This window comes from Nicotiana attenuata, chromosome 10 (genome assembly GCF_001879085.1).
Source record: "Nicotiana attenuata strain UT chromosome 10, NIATTr2, whole genome shotgun sequence".
NCBI lineage: Eukaryota > Viridiplantae > Streptophyta > Magnoliopsida > Solanales > Solanaceae > Nicotiana > Nicotiana attenuata.
The window spans coordinates 49,568,702-49,587,066 of NC_031998.1; the positions used below are offsets into that span (position 1 = coordinate 49,568,702).

Sequence of the window (18,365 nt, forward strand, 5' to 3'; positions counted from 1 at the left end):
TAATAGCCTTTTTAAATTAAGTTCTCTCAAACCAGATTAGCTGTTTATATTTATCCTCATGTTTAGTTGACATTAAGCACAGGTACTCGAGAAGATGAATTGAGCAGAATACCGTTAACGATAAAGTTGACAACAAAAACATACCCATATTATCCCAAATCGTAGGGTCTGGGGAGGGTAGCGTGTACGCAGACCTTACCTCCACCTAATTTGTAAATTTATTTACTTTAAGGCTTTGAATGATCATGGTAATATGTGCTGATTTAAACATGAATACAAAAAATTTGAATGATCTAACTAATAATGTACAATAGACGCAAACACACCAATTAAGTATGGTGAACCTGCACGCATTTTGCCTAAAGTTGTAATTTTTGGCTGGTTAAGCCCGAGAAATAGAAAATAATCAGTAGAACAAACAGAACTATACTCGCAATTGATAAATAAAATTATTTTTCTATTAAAATAGAAAAAAAATTTTAGTCGCAACTCAAATTATTTACTCGAGTATTATTATATAAGAATAATTTATTATAAAGTATGATTTGTTATATAGGTAAGTCTATAAAACAAATTAAAAAAATTATTTTAAAGATAAAAAGTGACAAATTATAATAATTTAAAGGACAAAACAAGTACTTAAGAAATTCAATTGAGATATGAGGAGATAATGTTAGATTGTTCAAATTGAAATCTGGGGTTTGGATTATGTTGATGTGAAAAACAAAGTTGGAGCGGAAACATGATTTTTACCCTCTGATAACTGTAAAAAAAAGCTTTAAAGAAAGGCAAAGGAACCGCATCGGACGGCTCTAATCGCTCAATCAGATCTGATATTAACAGGCACTAACTATTTATCTAACAGAGAGAGAGAGAGAGAGCGCGCGCCACATCAGCTTGACATAACTCTCTGCTGATTGCTCACAGTAGAATCATCGTCGTGACCGCTTTCGATCGAGCTATCTCTCAGGTTCTATCTCCGATTATTCTTTGTGAAAGTCGTTTTGTTTATGATCGTTTTGGATTGTTCACTTTAATTTAGGGTTTTTTATGCTTGTTTCTGATTGATCAAATGGAGATTTAGTTGTATTTAGCTGTGAAAGGTTGGAATTACGACTTTTATGTTTGCTATGCCTTGGGGTTTTAGGCTGGTGATAACAGTTGCAACGATTGAACCCCGAGTTTTTGCTATCTGTATTTGATTTTATTTAATCTTTTAGGTACTCTTGTGCGTGTGTCTCTCTCTCCGTGTGTGTGTGTGTGTGTGTGTGTGTGTGTGTGTGTGTGTGTGTGTGTGTGTGTGTTGAGTTGGTAATAGCAGTTGTCACGACTGAACTTTTACTATTCTGGATTTGAGATTTTTTTGTTTAGGCACTCTTGTGTGGGCGCCTGTGTTTATGGTGAGGTGGTAATAGCAATTGTCAAGACTGGGCTTTTACTATTCTGGGTTTGAGATTTTTGTTCTTGTTTTTTAGGTACTCTTGTGTGTGCATGCCTGTGTTTATAGTGAGGTGGTAATAAAAGTTGTCAAGACTGAATTTTTAGTGTTTAGGGTCTGCGAATTTAGGGTTCTTTAGGCATTTGGGTAATGATGGCTTTTGTTAGACGTAATTAACTTGTTGGATGAAGGTTGGGTTATCTCTTGAGCAACGTGAGAAGTTCTTATTTTTCACTCTCTCATTATTTATATTTTTTTATCAACTGAATGTTACTTTCTATGTTTCAGGGGTCAATAAATACCTGGTGAGATGGGTAACAACGGTGCTGAAGACGTGAAAATTTGTGGGTTTGATGATGCTAAATGTCCTGAGACCACTGTTGAAATAAAGATAAAGACATTGGACTCGCAGACATATACATTGCGAGTGGATAAATGTGTAAACATCTTTTGCCTTTTGTATTCTGTGCCTTAAGGAAGAAGGCTCTTATACCTGTCAAAGGGGAGAAAAAAGGAAAGAAACAAATACGGAAGGGCTATTCTTCCATTAGTAATTTGTTTATATAGTTCGTTAGGAAATAGAACCTTTTAAGCAATCATTTCCAGTGCATATGAGCCTGTAATATCTATGAGAACTCCAGTTCCATTTTCATGTCTGATTTGAAGCAGAATCACATGTACACTAATCATTCTATTAAGTTGACATTGGTAGCTCTTTTCTCTCTTTCAAACATGCTTCAATACTCATGATATTGCTTTTTCTCTTTTTTCTTTTTTTTTGCTTTGAATGCAGGTTCCAGTTCCAGCACTGAAGGAACAAATTGCCACAGTTACTGGTGTCTTGTCAGAACAACAACGGCTCATATGCCGGGGAAAAGTGTTGAAGGATGATCAGCTCCTTTCAGCTTACCGTATCCTTCTTGTTATTCATTGTTCTTCAAGGGTACCACTACTTGTATCCAATCCTAGGATTCTGGGACTTCAATTTAGATACTTGAATTCCTTCATCGATTTACATAATAGATGTAGAAGATGGACACACTTTGCATTTGGTTGTGAGGCAACCTTCATCAGAGAGCACCCCTGATCTTCAAGGTTTGTTATGGTTTGAGCCGTAATGTGTTTCATTTGGAAGTAGACATGAAGTTCTAGAGCAAGTCAAACTTCCCTTGTTGTGTAGGTTCTGCTCTTGTGATCTCACTTTGTTGTTATAATGTTTAATTGTTGGATATTTGGAAACTTAGTATTGGTGAGGAAAGTAATCGCAGATAAAACAAATCAAAGACATTTCGAGTAAACCAGTTGTTTTCAACCTAGGTGGTTGAGTTGACCCAAAAAACAGCCTTGGAGGTTGAAAAAAGGGTAGAAGAAACAATACACAAATTGATGAATGCTTTATATAGATCCTATCATGTTTGCGAGTTCTTTCTAGTCTTCAAAATTTATGGAAACTTGTAGGGACTGCTAGAAGAAAAAATAATTTTGATGGATGTTTTATGTAGATCCGGTCATGTTTATGAGTTTCATAACCTTCGAGATTTATGAAAACTGTAGGGACTGCTTCTGCATCAAGTTCTGGGCATATTCAAGGAAACCGAGTGGGTCCTGGTGTAGTTGTTGGAACGTACAACTTATCCGAACATGGAGATGGAACTTTCCCTGACCTGAATCGGGTGAGCATGCTTCTTATTTTTTCCTTGTGACAGTGTATGTAGACTATTTGCCTTATGTTTCAGGAAACAAATTAATTTCTACTTTCATATTTAAAAGATTATCTCAGCTGTGCTTGGGTCATTTGGAGTTGCAAGCGTTGGCAACGAGGGGATTGATCTCAATGTAAGTTTCAACAGGCCTCACTTTTGATCCTACTATGCTGATTTTTGACTTTTCCCCTGTTCTGTGGAGGACTGCTGGAGGTGGTTCAATAACTTTCACATTTATTTCATGTTTACTAATTTTCTTTGTCAAAGGTTGACGAATTGCATGTGGACCCACTCATCTCTTCTTGGGTGTGTGGTTTATAAAGATGCCAGGCACACCCACTTTGTGCTCTTTTTGAGGGTTGTTTGACTTAAAAATTGTTAAAAGTAATATATCCAAAATTTGACATAATATATTTGCCGATGCTATGAATTGTATTACTCAGGCTTTCCCATTTTACATGAGGTAGTTTTGTTGTGAAGAACCTTCTAAAGATAAGTATAACTTGCATATTATGCTAGTGAGAGTAAAAATATATTAAAGTGAAAGAAATTTGTGTGGTAAGGGAGACATCATATCTTAAAGTTGAATTAGTCATAAATGAACCAGAATTTTCAGAGGAAGTCTGGTTTGTATTGACACCAAAAACCAAAAAAGGTAAAAAAAAAAAAAAGAAGAATCGTCTCAAACATTTTAGGACATTCCAGATTGAGAAAATGTGTCATATAAAATTTGGATGGAGGGAGAATGATGTATTGAAATTTTCAGATCATCTTGATGAACAGAGAAGTTGGTATTGGTAAATGGAAGTGTTAATCTGTGAAGGTGTTCGCATGACAATAAAAGGAAAATACCACATGTTGGAGCAATTAATGAGCATGCTGCAGTACTGTTGTACTTGGAGATTAGGTCAATACTTGACGACGCCTTTATGCGCTTGTGATATTTAAGTTGTAGTTATGTGGAATGGTTGTACTTTAATGGACAATTATATATTTTTTTTGTAAGAAAGTTCATTTTCACATCAAATACATTTGTACTCTCCATGTATATTATACATGTAATAGAATCACCTCTATTAGCAATAATTTCTTCTTGCTTAAGCGCGGGAGGAAGGGCCTTCCTCCCCTCTAGTTTCAAATACATAGAGCAAGCTATTCTATAATTTACCCTTCATTGAAGAAAAAACCCTTTAATGAAAGAAATCGAATGTGACTATTATAGTGTGAGTTTTCTTTTATTTCAAGTACTAACTAACATGATTGATTTCTATGATTTACAACACTAATTGTGGTAATCTTGGAATGCCATATAACATTAATATTACATCATTAAAACTTTAATAACCATAAGAAGGGAAGGTAGTTATTCACTTTTCTTTAAAAAATGTGGCGTGCAATGTAATCTTGTAAACTGGAATGGAAGTGTAAATGATTTCTGTTGATAGAATGGGAGGTTAGTGGTTTACGCTGGTGGAGTCCTGTGCATGGATAGTGGTTTTCAAATTAAAAGTTGCAAACGACATATGATATACATGTTTTTTTATGTTGTGTTCCAAACTTTGGGACCTTCTTGGAAATTGACATTTTCCATCCTTGGTGAAAACTTTTTTCATTCTAAAAGCCTTGCTCAGCACAAACTAAGAACCCATCATGTTTCCAAGGAGATCCTGCATTTTAACCCTAGTTAAACTTTCATGTGCTCTAAAAGGCTGCAGACAATTTTCTTCTGAACAAGCCCTATTTCTATATTTTGAAGACGTACATGCATTTTGTTTCAAAAGGCATGATTTTCCAAAAGGTGCCATTTAGCCCGTGAAAATATACTTGCAAAAGTTGTCCAAACTTGGGAGGGTTGAGTCGGGTATATATTCGTTGACATGCCAATTTGGGCATAACCCAAACAAGTTCATCTACAAGTTTGGGTCAATTTGAACTACCTATACCGCAAATTGACCAGTGACAAAACTTGTCAAATGAAATTGAAATAATTTAGGGTTTGGTTTGTAGGTGGAAAAAACTTTTTTTTAAAAATAAATTTGGAGTGCTAATTAAGAGTATTTATTGCATTTGTTTTCAGTTGGGCGGGTTTGTTTATGACCAATTATTTAGCCATATTTACCGCCTATTCTTTTTTTAGCTATTCATTTTTCACGTAAGTTGTATGTGTGTTTTGTGTTATTTATTACTAAATCAAAAAAGATAACATAATGAAAGATATATACAACATTTTTAAGGAGAATTTTTTTGTTTAATTAAAAAGGACAAATAATGAACACAAGGAAATAATAAATTTTTTAGAATTAATAGTAACTTTTTGAAAAATCTGATTCAAGAACCATACATGCATCTTTTGTGCATACGGCTCTACAAAAAAATTGACCTTCCTTTCTTTCTAGGTAAATGGTCAAATTGTCATTCTTCCTTTCGAAGTTAAATTGCAGCTACAAAGCTGCCCCCCCCCCCCCCAAACGGAACAAAATGAAGATAGAGGTTGCATTTGATATGGATCTATATATCATTCTTCCAATTTTATCTTGATATATGTGACATACCCTCGACATACCATCTATTCCACTTATTTGCTATATCTGTTTGTTCTGACAGTTTGAATTACTCCTATGTCTTATAGTTTGAATTACTAGATCTTTTATTTCCAATTGAATCTCGGTATCTACTGAAAGAATCAAATCATTGAAGGAAGAGATATAGGCATATTCAAAAGATCACGTAGTAATCTTTTTTTTAACATTCCGAAGAAGTAATTGAGTAAACCATTGACATTAGTTCCAGGGGCGGCGAAAAGGAAGAGTAAACCTCACGCCTTTTTACGCATGAACCTTGATATGAAATAAGTCGATGAAGATAAATTCGTTTTCAAAAATTTGAAAGTGATAAATGTGCAATATGCCTAGTATCTTGTTGTACAACCACTATGTTTTCCTGCAATATGCCTAGTATCTTGTTATACAACCACTATGTTTTCCTTTCTTTCTCATACAAAGTGCGTATACATACAAAGTTTGAAGAAGGAGAGGGAGAAGGAGATCCGGCAGGAGGATTTATTCAATCACATAGTTTGGGCTCGTAATGAAATTGGTTCTCGAGTGTATCTTATCAATCTTTTTTGGCTAGAAGCTCTTGAATTTTCGTTCTATTTCTATAAGAAGATTCATTTAATCATTTTATGAATGCATCAAAAAAGATGGTAGTTTTCGAAAATTACAAAAAGGAGATTTACTTCGTTTATAATGTCACTGTTCGAGGAAATAATGTTCTTTTATTAATTGAAAAAGTCAAATAATCAATACAGGGAAGTAATGAAGTATTAAAATTAATTTTAACTATTTGACAAATATGGTAGTTTCTGAAACTTAGAAAGCAGATATTATGCATTTCTGATGTCACCATTCAAGGAAATAATGAAAGTTTTATTACTTTATAAGGTTAAATAATGAATACAAGGAAATAATAAAGTTTTAAATATTAACTGTAAGCACAATTTTACCCTACATCTTTGTTAAAAAAATATTTTAACTTTACTTGGTACGCACTTACTAAGAGTGAATAAAGTTCACCAATGCTTTGTGTTGGAGTTTTTGGAGTTTCTGCTTGTATAGTTGAATAGATAAGTAAATTTTCCTGCCCATCTTGACCAAGTAAAGATAGGCCATGCTATGACCTATGTTGCTCGGACTCTCCGAAAATGTCAGTGGGTGCGTGTCGGATCCTTCAAAAATAGTGCATTTTTGGAGGATCCGACACGGGTGCGGCGCTATTTTGGAGAGTCCGCGCAACATAGGCTATGACCCAGCCCATTTATTGACTAAACCTATTCAATCTGTCCAAATTTAGCACAAGTTGCCCATTTGACACAGCTAGTTTAGTACATTTCCGGGCCTCGAGGAATATATCAAGTTACCTAAATGGATAGCTTGGCAAAACAAAGTTTATTGGCTAAGCCTGAGATTTAGTTTATGAAAAGCCATTGCTTCATTGCTTGAAGCGATGCAAAGCGAGGGGGTTATTGTTTCATGGGTGAAACCATGCGCTTTAGAGAAGTTTGCGCTTAAAAAAATGGTGCACAAAGTGATCCCAATGAGAATTGATTGCTTCTTTGAATCTTAACTTTGAGGAGTGGATTAATATTAGCAATTATATACCGGATGCTGAAATTAGGTAGTTTAGTGGTAATTTTCAAAAAAGTTGGTAGCAATTTAACTTTAATTGTACTAAATTCATAGATGTTTGGTATTTTTTTAATTTCCATAAATTGTGGACTTATAATTTTAAAGAAGGTGTGATTGACTTCTCGCTTTTTGCTTCAAGCTTCATGGACCTTGTCGTTTTTCTTTTTCTGGCCTTTTGCTTTTAAAAACACAGTGCTGACTGCTGAGTGATATTAGTGACTGCATATGACATGTCTGATTCTCTAGGAACTTCAACTTATTGTAGTAGCTCTGTTCACTATTTACAGTTAGGTGCTGTTTCAATATGCTCTTTATTTAGGGCTTACTAGTGTTAACTTGCATGCATACACATGCACCCTCATTTCATTGGGGGTTGGGTCTTGGGAGGGGGAGGGGGAGGGGAAGGAGGAGTTGATTGCAGGACTTGATTAATTGTTTTGTAACTTGTGGACATCCATGCTGTCTCATCTGTAGGGTCTTGGTGCAGCTAGTATGGGAAGTATGAGAAATTCTGACCAACTGCCGACTGAACATGCTAGTACAACCAATCAATCTGGTTCCGGTATTGGCGCTTCTGCACGTGCAACAGGTTTCCCAGTGGAAGCTCTGCAACCGCCGGTAACTTTTCCATCAAATGTTTTCAGGCATACTCTTTGTTTGATGTACAAAGCAACATGTTCTCCATCTCCAGTATCATTTCAGTGGTAGAACATTATTGGCACTTATTCCAGCTTTTCTCCTTTACGGCTCATTTATCTGTGTTTTTCTTGCAGGTTATTCCCGATTCTCTGACAACTTTAACACAGTATTTGACTAATTTGACTGAAGAGTTCAGAGCAAATGGTAAAAGTCCCTTTCTCTTCTTTGCCACTGACAGCCCTCCCTGGAAAGGGATGAGAGGTAAAAACTGTTCTTATATGTGTAGTCTACTGTTGGCAGCAAGGAGACAAAATGAGATTGCACTAACTGCTGGGATCTGTGGAGCTGATAGACCAGATTCTAATGCACCCTCACATACCACTAGACAGAGAGGCCTTCCAACGCCTGCATCCTTGGGAGAGGTGATGCTCTCGATGCAACGATTACTCACTGAACAAGCTGCAGAGTGCTTGTTGGTATGTGCTTTAACTTTTAGCAAATTCTGTTTAAGCCTTCCTTTTTTATAAAAAAAAGTTTCTGGGGATTTGTTCTACTTATTATCCTCTTGAAGCTAACCCGCAGTTCGAGGATAGACTTCTTGAAACCAGTTGAGGGAGAGTTACTTCCCTTTTATACAGGAGAGGGATAAGTTATGAAGCTTCCTATATCTGGAGCTACTTAACATCACTAGCTTTTTTGGAATGATGATAATGAGCTAGCAGCAAGTGATTGAAGTAGTGCTGTAGAAACCTTGGAGCCAAATGCATTCTACTAGTTTTGCGTGAATCACATGAATTAAAAGTTAACTTTATTGTTACTAAACGTGATAGGACTCAAAGTTTATGGTTGTTTTATGATTACCTATTTAGTTTCTTTAATAGTACTAATATTCTACTTCTAAAAAAAGTTATTGAAAAAAAAGGATTATCCATCAAACCAAAAAAGAAAGCTGAAAAAGAGAAGTTCTGGATTGTGCCGTCTCTTAAGGGACTACCATCAAGGTTCTGTTTGGCCAATGCTTGTCTTTTCTTTTCTGACTCTGTAGCTTTCTCATTCAACTGAAGCAAAATGAAGTATAATATTGTTTTTCCTCCTTTTTACAACTTTCAAAGCCTTTTAAAAAAAGAACTTAAAATTGGTATTTTTGTTATGTGGAAGTACCAATCACTGTTAATCTCTTCTTTTATACCCATCAAGCTTCAACTTACGACAATTATTTTACATGACTTGAATGATCTGTAGAGTTAGATATCTGAATTTGTAGCAAAACTGCTCTTATATCATAACTGCACTTAATGACAATTCTTTATGGGTTTGGTCTTCCCTCGATGCTAAGGAAAAGGAATATTTTAGTATGTCTACACAGTTGTAGCTGGAGGCACTATTCAGCATGAAGCAGAATGTTTGTTCCATGTGACAATTAATTTTATGGTATTTCCTGCTCTGCACTTGACTGCAGCAATTTTCGAGGCTGCTAGAGAATCAAGCAAATATCACAGAACCAACACAAAGAATGAGAATTCAATCGCATGCTTTAAGAACTGGAGATCTATTCCAAAAATTAGGTGCTTTGCTGCTTGAGCTTGGTCGGACAACAATGACATTGCGAATGGGTCAAACAGCGGTAGGTTTAATTTCAATTTGGATGAGGGTAGTATTAATATTATATCCTGGATTTGCTTGTCATTGTGCTGGCAAGAATGTAAATCGTGCTGACAAAGGAACAATGAACTTAGGAGGATGCTGTGGTGAATGCTGGACCTGCTGTTTTTGTGTCTACTGCTGGCCCTAATCCTATTATGGTTCAGGTGTTTTACTTGTCTGAGATATACGTTATTTATCAAAGCCCATTGATGTGGATACTCAAGTTCATTATGTTTGATGATGTGCAGCCACTACCTTTCCAGCCGGGTGCAAATTTTGGTGCCATTCCTGTTGGAACTGTACAAAATGACAGCGGACTTTCTGGAACATCTATTGGTTCTGGTTTTGCTCCTAGGAATATTGACATCAGAATACGAACAGGTTTTTTCTCGTTCTTGTTTGTATTGATGGCACCCTTTAGGATGGACGTGAACCTTTTTTAGATTCAGGCGCTAGATCCACGTCTTGTTCATGCTTATCTTCTACTTGTTACTCACTCACCTGTACCATTAGGTTCATTTACGCCTTCAACTCTTAATCGAAGAGAGCCTGCTGGTTCACAGCGTCCAGTTCAAGCTACTCCTGCAGCTTCTAATGGTGGAAATCCTGATCAAGAGACCAATGGAGGCGCTAGAAGCTCTTCTGCCATGGAGTCTGGAGTGCGGGTGGTTCCTATCAGGACAGTCGTTACTACAGTTCCAGCTTCTGTTGGGCATTCAGCTTCTGATTTATCTCGAGGTTCCATGGGATTATTTTATCCAGTTTTAGCAAGAGTTCAACATATCAGCTCCAGGAATTCTAATAATTCTGCACCTGCTCAAGCATCTGCTGTAAATAATTCACATGGAGTTGAGGCTGAACAACCGCCTAATCCTGATTCTGCTGGGGAACGGCAAACTAGTGGATTTGCTGGTGCTGAAGGTAATTAACTAACCATGCAATAATGTCGTCTTTTTCCTCTCAGCAGGAATTTGGCCCTTTAAGATTTCTTCTGTCAGGTTTCTAAACATTAGGCTGAAAATGGTCGAGTCGTTACAGGGTTTATGGAGTACTATTTGAGTGATCTCTTACTGTTTGGTGGCACATTACATCCACCATTTTTTATGATAAAGTGGCGATAAGTATGTCCAGTAAAGAATTAGACCTTTATCTTTGTTGCTTTCCACTGTCACTGGCATTTGATTTGAGTACATGTCCTGTCTCTTCCACTATATCTCAAATCAAATTTCATAAAACCTGTATCGATGAGTAGTTATGCTTGCATCAACATTGTTCTTAGCTGTTATACACTCCCATTTGAATTGTCAGGCAGATGATCTTTTAAGTATGGAAGGTTGATTCTGGTCGGGGTGTTAGTTTGTGTCTGTAGTTTATGAATAGAGGAAGGCATAAATGCCATGTGGGTATTATGGCTTTTGGTTTTCTGATTGCTTGGTCTGGTATAATTTCTGAGGTTGCTGTTGATATATTTGAGTATTCATATTCATGCAAATAAAACCCCAAAACACACACACACACAAAGACTCATTTTTGTTCTTTCTAAAAAAAAAAAAAAAAAAAGGGACTCATTTTTGTTTGGGATAACGGGTTTCAGGTAATTTTGGCTCATTTAGTGAACTATCAAGCAGTGGCGAGTTCTCCACACAGTTTCAAAGTAGAATTGACCAAATTTATAGGTCATTTTTCACTGGAGAAAATCCAAATCCTGAGAATGTCAGTGGGGGTAACAATTCTGCCACTGGAGGTAGTGTGGCTGCTGAAGACATTGGTAATTCTCAGGCTACGCCCATGGCAGCAGGCGAGGAAGGAGTTATTTTGTCAAATATACTTCGTCATATCATGCCGATTATCTCTGAATCTGCAGGAACCGATAATTCATCTAGTGATAGACCAAATCTTGACGAGGATAGAAGTGACCATGGTTCAATGCAGGTATTTTCATCCCCTAGACATCTTGTTTAGTAGACGAATTTGTGGTCATAGTAGGTTTGAAAGAGATACAACAGCTTATTTTTCTGAAAAAGAAGACTCGATAGATTCTTGAAGGCCATCACTTGTGAAACAGAAATACTTACCAGAACTCTCTATCTAAAAATATTTTGCCTTGTCACAGGGTCAAGAAAACACGGAGCAAGCAAGTTCTTCAGACAGGTGCCACAATCTTTCATTGCCACCAAGTTCAAAGCGTCAAAAGGTAAGTGCCCTTTTCTCCTTATCGTATACTTCGAATAACTGCCAAAGAGAAAGTTAAGCTGCAAAGCTATGCCGCACTCCTCCTGCTGGGCAGATAATATACAAAAAAGAAAAAAAGTAGAGGGATGAAGGGTTGGGGCAGGATAGAGTGAGAGTAGGAGCAGATATGGTATGTCATGATTGAGAGGATTTTTATTTTTTAGGTTCAAAATTATGAGGCCGATTGCTGATAATCAATGTCACATGAACTACCTAAGTATACAAACATTGGTGACCCAAAACTTTGCTAAAGGTTAAAGTCATTTGCCTGATTGTGTTTTGGGGAATGGGAAGGAACTAATATGCCGACTCTTCTTCACTAGAAGTCAGGAAGAATGAAATGTGTTTTTTTGGTCAAATCTGTATATTAGAAAATTTGGTTTCAGAGTAAATTGACAGGTTCTGGACACAATCTTAACGCGTGTAATTTTATTACCCTTTTTGAAATAGAGCTGAAAGTAGTATCAGGTTTCTTTCTATTTGACCAAGAAGTGTTAGTTTAAGATATTTCTAACTAGATTAACTGTTCTTTTGGATTGCAAAACCTTCTGGATGTAATCCAACTTTGGCTCTACTTTAATGTGTACGTAGTAATGATGGGTGGTGAGATGGTGATTTATCGTTAAGGCAAGTGAAGTTGCTCTAGTGAGCAAAGTGGGATAGGACACTCCCTGATTGGAGGGGTTTTTTTTAGAAGGGGGTGGGGGGTTTATCATACTGGGAAAACAGTGTTGATTAATGGTTAACTTGGTAAATCTGAATATTTTTATTATACAAGTGTTTTGTTTGCTTGATCATTCTATGAATACTTGTTGGGGTTACAGTAAACAACATGAACAAAATCTTTTGTTGGTTTGAAATGTGTTTAACTACCTTTAGTGTTACAGGCTGATTAGTTATTTCACATTGCATGTTCACCTGTCCAAAAAATAATATTACTGCTTTATGATGCAGCGAGAATGATTTCAAGGTCCCAGTTCATCCAACGGTTCCAGCCATGATAATGCATTGCAGCCTTCTTTTTGATGTTTCGATCTGTATAACAAGATCTGAGCGCTGCTTTGGCAGCACAGCTGTTGTAGTGAACACTTTCCAGATTCTATAGTATTGCCTTGTTGGTCCTCCATTTTAGTTTCTGCATTTTTGGCTCTTCATTCTGGATATCAAGGAAGTATATGATTAAGTGTATAATCATATAGCAAGTCAGAAGGTCCTTGCATGGACAACTAAGTTATAGTTCTCATTTTTAAAGATCTATTATGATATTCTTCAAACAAATGTAGAAGAGGTTGAAGAAGGGACAATGATCCTGAATTTGTGAGGCAACGGAGAGTTGGGATGGGGGTGGGTGGGCGGGCGCTATTGGCAGCTGTGATGATCACCTTTATCCCAGTTATATACAACAATATTTAAAAAAAACTCATGCTTGTGACAAAGATGGAGACTTTTTCTAGTATATCTTTTGTTTCTACTCTATAATTTGTTCAATCAGACTTCCGTATATCATGCGAAATTAAATGTATGCTTGTTTGATGTTTCCCTAAACAGAAAATAGAAGCGCTTATATTTCTTTTTGAAAGAATTACGGCCCTTGTCACTTGCCCTAGCAGCCCAACCGAAAATGGCCCAGATTTGAAGCTCTTATCCTATTTAGTCCATGTTGTACATAACTTGAAAGAAACTTTTCAGCCTTTAGCCTATTACTAAAGACATACTTCTAGGATTTTTATTATTTTCTTCTTTCTTCATTCCCAGCACAACAAATTCTCTCTCACCGCCTGTCGCTTCTTTCTTTCCAACCCACATAGATCCCTCATCCTCTCTTAACCTAGCCCCTGCTATTCCCCCTCCCCTACCCCCCTATGCAGTTCTGCCATCAATGGCTCGAAGAAGGCTCGGGCTCCTACTCCGTCGTCCATGGTGGCAAGCAGAAGAATATTGATGATTTTTGAAATTGGGTCTGACTCTTTGCAGTTTGAAACCTTAATTTCCAATGTCTGGTCGAGCTCCGAGGAGAAAAGATTGGAAGCTAAGTCAATCTTCAACACGATGAAGCAGAAAGCTCCAGACTTGCTTGTTCTTAAGCTTGTTGACCTTCTTGGCTCATCGCAAGTNCATTTTTAGAGTTGCCCATTTTCTGAAACCAACACTACCCTCTGCCCAAAAGCTCCCATTTTTCCCTTCTACACCCAATGTTCAAGAACTGAGAAGTTCTCCGCTAAAGGGCAGAGATGATTTTATCTATGGTCATTGAACTTTTATATTTGTTACCCAAAAGTTATTTTTTCTTTCTTTTGTTACACAAAAATGATTTTACTTTGCTCTAGTTATCACAAAAGTCATATTTTTACTTGAAAAGTCTATTATGTACTTGATATTATATAAACCTTCATATTTATGTAATACCTTCTATATTATATACTATATAATATAGTTTTAATTATGTATTTTATTTAACTTAATATTATTTTATTTATTATTTTTATAATATATCGTATATTTAATTTTTTCTTAACTTTAATTTTCAAGATATATTAGTAGCATTATAAAACAACTTTTTTTTAAACAATTCCTTTTTTTGAATTTAATTGACCGACCAAAGTTGGTCGCGTTTTGGACGATTATTGGCCATTATCGACCAACTTTGGTCATTTTTTTGGACGGTTTTTTCCAAATTTCTAGTAATGTAATTTCCCAAATAACCAATTGCCCAGGTAAATCCCCAAGAAAATATCCCCAGCTAAATTCGCATGTAGTACCTAGAGTTTTCCTTCAGATTAACATATGATTTTTTCCTCATTTTCTTTGTTTGTTTACAACCGAATTTTCTCACGAAATGTACTTGCCGACTTATTTTTCTACTAATATTTGTTAAAGTTACTGACGAATTTAATAACGCTACTAATATATTTTGAAAATTAACGTTAAGAAAAAATAAAATATACGAATATATTATAAAAATAATAAATAAAATAATATTAAGTTATTTTATTTATAAATATAATACATAGTTAAAAATATATTAAATAGTATATAATATAGAAGGAATTACATAAATATGAAGGTTTATATAATATCAAGGGCATATAGACTCTTCAAGTAAAAATCTAACTTTTGTGATAACTAGAGCAAAGTAAAATAAATTTTGTGTAACAAAAGAAAGAAAAGTGACTTTTGTATAATGAACACAAAGTTGGATGATTTTTACGTAACAAAAAAAAAAAGTGACTTTTGCGTAACAAACACAAAAATTCAATGACTATAGATAAAATTAACTCAGCCATTTGTAGTCTATTCTGCCCCAGTAGAACCAGACACTGTGCCTATTAAGGATTTCCGTCGAGTTTTTAAACCCAGAACAATTAATTGACGATTGGATTTGAAGAAAAGACTTGGGCGGCCTTTTGAATTAAAAAATAATTTGGTGTTATTTTAAAAAAAAATTAAACTGGAAACAATTAAATGCTTATGTTTTTGGTCCTTTCCAGACAACCAAAAAAATCTTTTAAAAAACAAAAGAAGTGTGTTTATTATGAGAAAAAAAGAAGAAGGACTAAAACAAATCTTTGCCGAAACTAATTACATCCAGTAGCCACGAAAGTATATAAAATTTGTATATATGTTGTATATATAATAATAATAATAATAATTATTATTATTATTATTATTATTTTTATTTTTATTATGAAATACATATTTATATGGATGTCCACTAATCAAATATAACTCCCACTACTCTTCTCCATTATGTAGATAACCCCCACTACTTCTTACCATTATGGATGTAACTCCCACACCTCTATGATCTTCCCCCATGTTCTCAATAGTTAATACCATGTTTATGGAGTCCCTTTGTATGACCTATATCATCCTATAAATAGAGGGTTTGGGCATCACATTGTACACACTTGAATACATGGAAGAAATAGATTCTCTCCTCTCTTTCTCTCTACATTGTTGTCTATCTTCTTGTTTTATTATTACTTTGAGCTAAGTTTCGTAATAATTTTTTATTTTTCCAAAAAAAGGAGAAGAAGTAGAAAGCGGGTTTGGGCTAGGATTATTAAGTTGGGCTGATTTACAGGCCCTAAATCAATATCACGGGCTAAGTGAATGTCATGGCTAGGGTATCAGTAGTATAAACTATAAAGGCTTTAGTAGCTCACAATTCAATCCAATCTCCGCCTAGGGTTTTTGCTGCCGAGCCACTCCCCTCGTTCTAGTTAAGCTTTCAGCTCTTTCAACTCCACAGCCATGGCCGAACAGGTACTTCTCTCTCACAATCACGAAGTTCGTTAGGTAATCACTATGTTACCCAGAAATCTGAGTGTTTTGCTATTTTTGTATTGTTGCAGACGGAGAAGGCGTTCTTGAAGCAGCCAGGTGTTTTTCTTAGGTGAGATTCAGTCTGATAAATCTTCGTTTTCTGTTTTATGTTCTGTTTTAGAAAACTTTAAGGCTAAGGTTTGTCTTATTTGTGTGATTATGCAGCTCGAAGAAGACAGGGAAGGGGAAGAGACCAGGGAAGGGAGGTAACCGCTACTTCAAGAGCATTGGTCTAGGGTTCAAGACTCCTCGTGAGGCTACTGAAGGTCCGTATACTTTTTATTTTGTTTAATCGCAGATCTAATTCCTTGTAATGTGAACAAGTACAAAATTAAGTAGTTGATCTTAAAGTTGCTATGCAAATTAGAGGTGTCCATTTTCCGTTATAGAATCCGTTTGGCTTTATTTTTTATTATGGAAATGCTTCTGTTGCATCTTTCGTTCGCTTGCTCTTAAAATGTCCCCAGTTACTTGCAATGTAGTTGGGAATGTTGTGATCTATATTTTCAGAAATGTTATTCATTACTAATGGCTGCTCAGCTAAGGGTATAGTGCAATAGATGATGCAATGTGAGGAGGTGGAAAAATGGATTCTGGTGAATGCGTGAAATTTAGTGCATAAGTAGGAATATTATCCTGTGTAATGAATATTGTGAGGGACTGTATGTTAGGGTGCTTATTGCTGGTAATCGGGAAAAGTTAGTTGTGTCTTTGTATATTGTTGGCTTAATGGTTCTTCTGGCCTTGATAATCTATTTGCAAATTTATTATAAAGTAACCAGTAGGATAATATAAGCTAATCTGCCTATATCAAGAGGGGCTTGGTTCACAGTCCAAAAAAGATCTTGTATTTTACATGGTTCGCTGAGGGTGTCAGCAATGACTTTAAACCCAGCTATCCATGTGAAAGTCATCAATGAAAATTGCTGCTTCCATTGCATCACTGTACATTTCTTCAATGATTATGTGGATATCTTACCTTAATATCCATTTGTGTTCGTAAATTAAGGAAAAGTGTAAGTTATTTCTAGGCTTTTAGGCTAGTTATATGCTTTGTTTTCCGCTACAACATCAACATATTGTGATGCTGGTCTATTACTGAGCGCCGTTACAGCTTCAGTTAGTAAATTTGCTTTTACTCAATTCTGGATCCTCCCTTTTTTACATGGAAAAGTTCTTAGGAGCTCTTATGCAGAGTATGAGAGGGATAGCTGCAATTAAATGAATAACATCCTTCCAATTCCAATTTTTTGTTTCTGTTGGACTTAGGCAAGTTTATGATTGGATGAAATAGCACACTGGACAACAGCATTCTACTTTATGTACAAGACACTCCTTATTTATAATGCTCGCGTTTAGGAACTTAAGTAATTGATAATTTCAACCTTTATTGGAGCAGCAGACTTGTGATGTTATACCTGGTTATTGATTTTGCTTGACCTTCTGATTTGATCTAATATAGTTGTTGCATCTCTCGTATTTTAGGTACGTACATTGACAAGAAATGTCCATTTACTGGAAATGTTTCAATCAGAGGTCGTATCCTTGCTGGTACATGCCATAGTGCCAAGATGAACAGAACCATCATTGTTCGTCGGAACTACCTGCATTATGTCAAGAAGTACCAGAGGCAAGTACTTGTCACTTCTAAGTTAATGGCTGCTCAACTTGTTTTATGTATTTAATTTAACATGAAATACTATACAGATATGAGAAGAGGCATTCCAATATCCCAGCTCACATATCACCTTGCTTCCGTGTGAAAGAGGGAGATCATGTTATCATTGGACAGTGCAGGTCAAGACATAGTTGCCTTTTCCTTAAACATTGTACTGTTTCAACTTTTTATCTGCTAATCCTAATTAAATCTTTCAACTTAATAGGCCTTTGTCCAAGACTGTGAGGTTTAATGTGTTAAAGGTGATTCCAGCTGGTTCTGCTGGTGGTGGCAAGAAAGCATTTACAGGAATGTGAGCAGGTGTTTCTTGAGTTTGTTGTCACTTCTAGAGTATGAAAGTAATTATGTTTAAGACTGAGAAGAGGAGTGACGTTAAGACTTCTCTACTAAAAGCTGTTTGCGTTTGCCTTTGAAGGCTTAAATTTTGCATGGATACTTGCTACTTATCATTAGTACAAGGAGTTCAGATTTCAGTTTAATTGTTACCATTCTTATTTCAGATCAAATGTTCTTCCTGA

At 35.8% G+C, this 18,365-nt stretch overlaps 2 protein-coding genes across 2 annotated transcripts; both read left to right on the plus strand.

The window, feature by feature from the left end:
* On the plus strand, window positions 826-13,098 carry LOC109233495 (large proline-rich protein BAG6-like). The gene is made up of 16 exons (XM_019399381.1): window positions 826-970; window positions 1,727-1,877; window positions 2,232-2,349; window positions 2,462-2,533; window positions 2,993-3,111; window positions 3,209-3,274; window positions 7,803-7,946; window positions 8,102-8,171; window positions 8,268-8,443; window positions 9,427-9,591; window positions 9,704-9,775; window positions 9,860-9,992; window positions 10,125-10,532; window positions 11,206-11,543; window positions 11,725-11,805; window positions 12,798-13,098. The coding sequence occupies exons 2-16, from the start codon at window positions 1,749-1,751 to the stop codon at window positions 12,804-12,806; spliced, it is 2,100 nt and encodes a 699-aa protein (XP_019254926.1). The 5' UTR covers window positions 826-970; window positions 1,727-1,748; the 3' UTR covers window positions 12,807-13,098.
* Window positions 16,000-18,365, plus strand: LOC109233496 (40S ribosomal protein S11). The gene is made up of 6 exons (XM_019399382.1): window positions 16,000-16,109; window positions 16,199-16,239; window positions 16,335-16,435; window positions 17,655-17,799; window positions 17,877-17,966; window positions 18,053-18,365. The coding sequence occupies exons 1-6, from the start codon at window positions 16,098-16,100 to the stop codon at window positions 18,141-18,143; spliced, it is 480 nt and encodes a 159-aa protein (XP_019254927.1). The 5' UTR covers window positions 16,000-16,097; the 3' UTR covers window positions 18,144-18,365.

Bases quoted from the DNA above. Each gene is read 5' to 3' on its own strand.
- LOC109233495 (XM_019399381.1), top strand. From the start codon at position 1,749: ATGGGTAACAACGGTGCTGAAGACGTGAAAATTTGTGGGTTTGATGAT. The intron at 7,947-8,101 runs GTAACTTTTCCA...TTTTTCTTGCAG, and splicing joins TGGAAGCTCTGCAACCGCCG to GTTATTCCCGATTCTCTGAC. The intron at 11,544-11,724 runs GTATTTTCATCC...GCCTTGTCACAG, and splicing joins GTGACCATGGTTCAATGCAG to GGTCAAGAAAACACGGAGCA.
- LOC109233496 (XM_019399382.1), top strand. The intron at 16,240-16,334 runs GTGAGATTCAGT...GTGATTATGCAG, and splicing joins CAGCCAGGTGTTTTTCTTAG to CTCGAAGAAGACAGGGAAGG. The intron at 17,967-18,052 runs GTCAAGACATAG...TCAACTTAATAG, and splicing joins GTTATCATTGGACAGTGCAG to GCCTTTGTCCAAGACTGTGA.